Raw genomic sequence first — 6,000 nt, 5'->3', positions numbered from 1 at the left:
TTCATAGAAAGGCCATTTTTAATAAGAAAAAAGAAAAACCATTTGAAAGCCCCACAATCTCAATTATCTAATGACATAATTTCAAGTAAAGTGAATGGATGATTAAAATATCTTGTTGATTTCATAAAACCATTCAGAAGAGGCCTCGACAAAAGGAAAGTGGGCCGAACCCGGAGTGCCACAACCCGGATGCTGCAAAGCTGAGGTGCCCCGGTCCTCCTGGTCTGACCACCGCGTAGAGGCTGCGAGGGTCTTGGGCAGCCATCGGAAGGGCACGCCCCTCGCCCCTCCCAGGACCACGCCAGCGTCCTGCGCTGGTTGGTTTTGCCAGGACGAAGCCGGAGGCGCGGCTCTGGCTGGGCTGTGGCGCTTAGGCGTTGGGGTTGTTCCTCATGAGCTCCACGTCGGCGTCCACCATCTCCCGCACCAGCTCCTGGGACCCGGGACAGGGAGTGGGCGTTGCGGACAGGTTTTATGTCACTCTCTCCTGCCCCTAAGGTGGCCTCCCCTCTGCCCCCCTCGCCCTCCATCCTGGGCACCTGGAGCACCCAAATGCCCGCCAGGCGGCCCCCTCCCGTGGGGCCAGGCCCAAATTAGCGCGGCGGAGTGGCCAGCGGGCCCACAGGCCCTGCCGTGAAAAGGACACTTACATCAAAGGCGACCCGGGGCTTCCAGTTCAGCTTCTGTTTCGCTTTGGTGCAGTCTCCTTGCAGAAAGTCCTGCGGGGCGGAGGGGGAGAGAAACAGGCGTGGTCAGGGCTGGCGGGCTGGAGCGTGGAGACACGGTCCTACGCAGGCTGTTGTTGGTCAAGAACCCCGCTTCCTTCTTTTGGGTCCCGCGGGGCACTTTGTCTCGGCTCCGGGAGCCAACACTTGTGAAGGTTACGTTTAAGGACGCGAGGCGCAGCCAGGTGGGGACCGTGACAGCCGTCCGTCTGTCCGCACCGCGGACGCGTACCACGGGGGGCTCGGTGACTTTAAAATAAGACACATGAAGTTGACAGGGACGCTACCGAGAGAACTGTTTTAAATTACTACATTTCTTAGGCAAGTAGAGAGAAAACGGAGTCAATCACCCTGCAGCCCCCGCCGGCTCCTCTCATTGCAGGGGACGCCCCGCGCCCGCTCCAATCACCCGCAGCGCGGCGTGGGGACCCGGCCTGGGTGCGTCGGCCCAGGCGGGACCCGGCCGGGTCGGCTCCAGCGCCCCGCCCAGCCCCTCTGACCCTCGGAAGACGGCGGCTCACACCGCCACCAGCACACCCATGTGCACATAAAACGAAACTGAAGCTCCATCCACGAGCAGCCCTCGCTCTGACACCTGGGGCACTCTATGCGGTGTGGTCTATTCTGTGCGGGTCTATGCCTTCCGTAGAAAGTGTTCATTTCTACCCACAAATGCGGTGCAACCCGCAGTCTTAAAACACAGCTCCGAGAGCACGCTTGGCCTTGCAGTTTCCCTCTGTTCGTTGTCATCGAACCGCGCTGCCGGGCGACCGAGTTAATTTTCAAACGAACCTTTGATTGTTGTATGAGAGGCCGGGGCCGCCATTTGCTTGATACTTGAGTTTCTTATCCCATCTGAGAGGGGCTTATCAAAATACTAAAAAAAACCCCAAAAACATAAAACAGCCTGGCCCTGACGGCTGTGGTCGAGTCCGTTCACAGAGAGCTATGCCGCGCGGAGCATGAACTGCAAAACCCACCCGGGGTTTCGCAGGGTTGCCATCCATGTAAAACACTTCCTTGGAAGGAAAACGCGCTTAAAGGAAAAGCACGGGGAATAAATGAATTCTGCATCTCAGCGCTCACTCACCAATTTCTTATTGCAGCTCTCTAAAAAAAAATCTGAGATAAGGATTTCAAGATGATTTGCAAAAAAGGAAGGAAGAAGGGAAGGAGGGAGGAAAGGAGAGAGGAAGGAAAGAAAGAATGAAAAGGAAAGAAGAAAAAAGATAAAAGAAAGAAAAGTACGTGACCATTTTGGGGGTAAGATAAACATTTAGCTTTTACCTATAATATACAAATGTATCGATCACATAGTGCACAAGATATGAATACTGGAAACAGAATAATGTGAAGGCAGTGAGAAAATAACTGAACTTGAAACACAAGTATCTCATTAAGACACCATTTTCTCTACTGACGATATTAAAGAACAACCCCAAACCAGTGATACCAGGTGAAAGTCACAGGTAACAGAGCTGCAGTGAAAAGCCTTCCGCATGGTTTTTCTTCAGACTCCCCTGAAAGGGCACACAGGCCCAGGGTGTGCCGCAGACTGGCAGTGGGGAGGCCACAAGGAGCTGGGCAAGACCTGTCCTGCAGGGCACTGTGGGCTCTTACCCTCACTGGGAAGCCTTTCCGATCCAAGGGTGTCTGGATGCTCCCTCTGCATAGCTGTGCTGTTTGCTGGAAACTGCGCTCTAAGAGAGTGCATTCAACAGCTCTCATTCTCCACCATTCATCACTACTTTTCAGGGCTGAATAAATCACACTTCCCAAAGGCTTTCCATTTCACAATACACTGAAGTACTGAGTTCCTGTCTAGAGTATTAATAACAGTAAAACAAGTTGTATAGAGATTCTTCAGGAAAAATTGGATACAAAAATTAATAATTAGCAATTTAACACAAGGCTACACGGAACTGAAAATATAAGTGGAAAAACAAATTATTTTTATTTGTCTTTCCTTTCCCTAAATAAACTTCTATATACTGCATTCCCCATGTATAAGATGCACATTTTTTTCCAAAAAATTTGGGATCTAAAAACTGGGTGCGTCTTATACAGTGGCTGGGATTTTTCTACCTGAATTTCCCGCTTTTTCACACTTGTTTTTGTGCTCATATTAAAGACAGTGATTCATCATCAGACACAGATGAGGACAAGCTAATGGATGGGAGTTTTGACAGTGATGAGGAGTTGTATGAATTTTATGATGAGTAAAACTTGAGTTCAATAACTTTATGTAATACATTTTTTTTTCAAATTTCAGGCCCCCAAATTAAGGTGCATCTTATACATGGGGAAATATGATACTTTTACAATACCTCTTTTTTACTATGAGAGTCACAAAGATATCCATTCTTTTTCTCCAGAGGGAGCTATGATATGTGGTGTCATGAAGCAACATGGCCCTCAAATTCTATAGCAGTTACCCAGCTTGAAGAAACATGGTGATTGTTTAATCATATAACACTTGTTGTAAATCAACTACATTGCATAAGATGCAATTCATGACTCCGAACTTATAGTTAGCAAAACCCTAAAACCAAGTTTGGCTTCAAACGATCTCCGTAGGCTTGGGAAAGGGAGCTTTGTATTGTAATTATGTTTCCTGTATTTTTCTACAAGTAGCTCATAATGTAAAAACAACTGAGGAACTACAATTAAGAAAAGGGAAAAATGGTTTCCAAAGCTTAGAAACAGACACTGCTACCATACACTGTAAAAGTATTTCATTGAAACCAGAGACTCACCCAGTTAAACTTCCCAATTTAGTTTTAAGCCCAACTCCTACATTCCTGTCTAGTAGCTTACTTTAACCTCCTGCCAAGCCTCTGTCTCCCTGAAATTTAATTAGACCAAGAGACCTTGTGAAGGAAAGGATGAGGTTCCATCAAAACAAAACAGTGGCTCTCCATGCCAGATGCAACTGAGCTGACATCTACAGCAGCCCGTAGGCATGTGCCTCAGTCAGCTTCTAGGGGAAGATTAAGGACATCCCAGCCTGTCCTACAATTCCCTCCTCCCAAATGACTTTCTCACCCCTTCCTGCTGTGATAGAGTAAATCATTCAGTCTGCAAAGTTTACTGCATAAGGTGTCCTTAAGCAGTGGCATGGGGGAGGACTGGCGTGGCAGCACACGGGCTCTAGAGGGACAGCAAAGATGTGGAAATACTTCTTTAAAGAAGTCTTCAGCTAGCTTGAACAGAACTGAGATTGTGGAAGCTGTATTCTTTTTGTTTGTTTGTTTTTAATTGATTTTAGAGTGAGAGGAAGGAAGGGAGAGAGAGAGAGAGAGAGACATTGGTTTGTACCCGCAACCTTGGAGTATCAGGATGACACTCTAAGCAACTGACCTACGGAGCCAGGGCTCTGGAAGCTGTATTCTTTCTGCGACACTGGGCACTGCTCTCCTAGAACTTGGTGGAGCAATGGGGAGGGAGAGAGGAAATAAGGCCAAAATATAGTTTCCTTTTAAATTTCACAAACCCTCTCCACTAGGGTGTGATCAGCTCCTAAGGATGAGAGAGAAGAATGTGTTCATCTGTTTTGCTCTTTTCTTCTTCTTCTTCTTCTTCTTTTTTTTTTTTTTTTTTTTTGAACATTCAGTTCCTTTTTTGTTTATAGGCTTAAAGCTATAGTATGACAACAGGGGTGAACGCTGAATTCAAGTGATGATTTTATGTACAGTTTCCGAAATGGACTTTGTGCACTGGGTGGTCTGGAATATTTCTTTATAAAAGACAATAAAGCCCTGAGAAAAATTTAAAGCATTTCTATATGAATATGACATTTCCTGAACTCTGGCTTCTGGTGTCTTCACCACTTCCATGGCTATTCCTTAGGTGAGCTATACAGTTTCAACATGTGATTTATTATTGTCAAATTCAATTAGGGTTAGCTGAGCATTTTATAGCAGCAAAGCAGCATGAACAAGAGAAAATGTCTGTATCCAGGTGCTTAGAGCCCCCTCTCTTTTCTCAGAGTCCCTGATCACCGTTGATTTGTCTGACCTTAAGGAGTTGTCCTCTAACTCTTTGTCTAGGCATAAACCCAAAAGGCCAAGGCCAGTGGTCAAAGCTGTGGACAGCAGTACCACAGGAGGGAATGTTTTGCTGCAGCATTTTTTCTGGCTTTCCTGGCTTATGTTCTTGTTAAAGTGAACTGATAAAGGGCCAGACCAAATCCTGGAAAAGTCATTAAGCCAGTTTCTGAGCCCATAGTAGTTAACATAAAGTCCAGCAAAGCAGAGACAATGCTGGGACATTATCTTCTCTGCTAACTATAGTTCCCTCTCCTTGAGTCTCCCGGGCACCTTTTCGTCTCCATCAAGATAGCAACATCTTTCCATGACATTGGTTAGTTTTCTTTCCTTCCCTCAATCTTATTTTATTCTGATGATTATTTAACCCATTAAATCCCTTTGATACCCACCCACATTACCTAAAATCATTGTGGGGAATGCTATTAAACAGATTGTATCACATATCTCTTCAAAGTTCACAGTCTCATTTTCTCTTTCTCTTTCATTGAGGTTGCACTGGGGAAATTTTAATATCTATTTCAAATTATGCGTGGGGTGCCCCATTATCCTCCACAGGTCTGCTTGTAAGGTTTGCAAAGGACATTTGTTTAGGCAGAGAAACATATTTGAGGAGTGTGAGCTCTTTTGGCAGGAAGTTGTTAAGTTTCTAATGTGCATTTTGAAAAAAAAATGAGTGCTGTAAAAAAGAAGTTTTATAGACAGAGGATGTTAATAAGGAAAATTAAGATCGATTCCCGGCCAGGGCACATAGGAGAAGCGCCCATTTGCTTCTCCACCCCTCCGCCGCGCCTTCCTCTCTGTCTCTCTCTTCCCCTCCCGCAGCCAAGGCTCCATTGGAGCAAAAGATGGCCCGGGCGCTGGGGATGGCTCTGTGGCCTCTGCCCCAGGCGCTAGAGTGGCTCTGGTCGCAATATGGCGACACCCAGGAGGGTCGCAACATGGCGACGCCCAGGATGGGCAGAGCGTCGCCCCCTGATGGGCAGAGCGTCGCCCCCTGGTGGGCGTGCCGGGTGGATCCCGGTCGGGCGCATGCGGGAGTCTGTCTGACTGTCTCTCCCTGTTTCCAGCTTCAGAAAAATGAAAAAAAAAAAAAATAAGGAAAATTAAGAGTGATGAGAACCCTGGTTAAACGGTCAGGAATCCAAGCTATGGAGCTGGAGTGGCACTCGGCATTCATTTCTTTCCTTCCACTTTTCTTAAAAAAGCAAAATTGCAGAATAGCTTAG

General features: G+C 46.6%; 1 protein-coding gene across 1 annotated transcript in view; it reads right to left on the bottom strand.

Annotated features, from left to right (window-relative positions):
• Positions 1-6,000, bottom strand: part of GMDS (GDP-mannose 4,6-dehydratase) — a 797,768-nt gene continuing 791,768 nt past the window's right edge. Inside the window, exons 10-11 of the mRNA XM_066268525.1 lie at positions 651-719; positions 1-433 (exon numbers count right to left, since the gene is read on the bottom strand). Coding sequence (XP_066124622.1) covers positions 371-433; positions 651-719 — 132 coding nt within the window. The 3' untranslated portion in view covers positions 1-370. The remainder of the gene's footprint in view (positions 434-650; positions 720-6,000) is intronic.

Source organism: Saccopteryx bilineata, chromosome 3 (assembly GCF_036850765.1).
Source record: "Saccopteryx bilineata isolate mSacBil1 chromosome 3, mSacBil1_pri_phased_curated, whole genome shotgun sequence".
Taxonomy (NCBI): domain Eukaryota; kingdom Metazoa; phylum Chordata; class Mammalia; order Chiroptera; family Emballonuridae; genus Saccopteryx; species Saccopteryx bilineata.
Note: the sequence above shows the minus strand (reverse complement) of the source record. Positions and strands in the feature narration are given on the sequence as shown.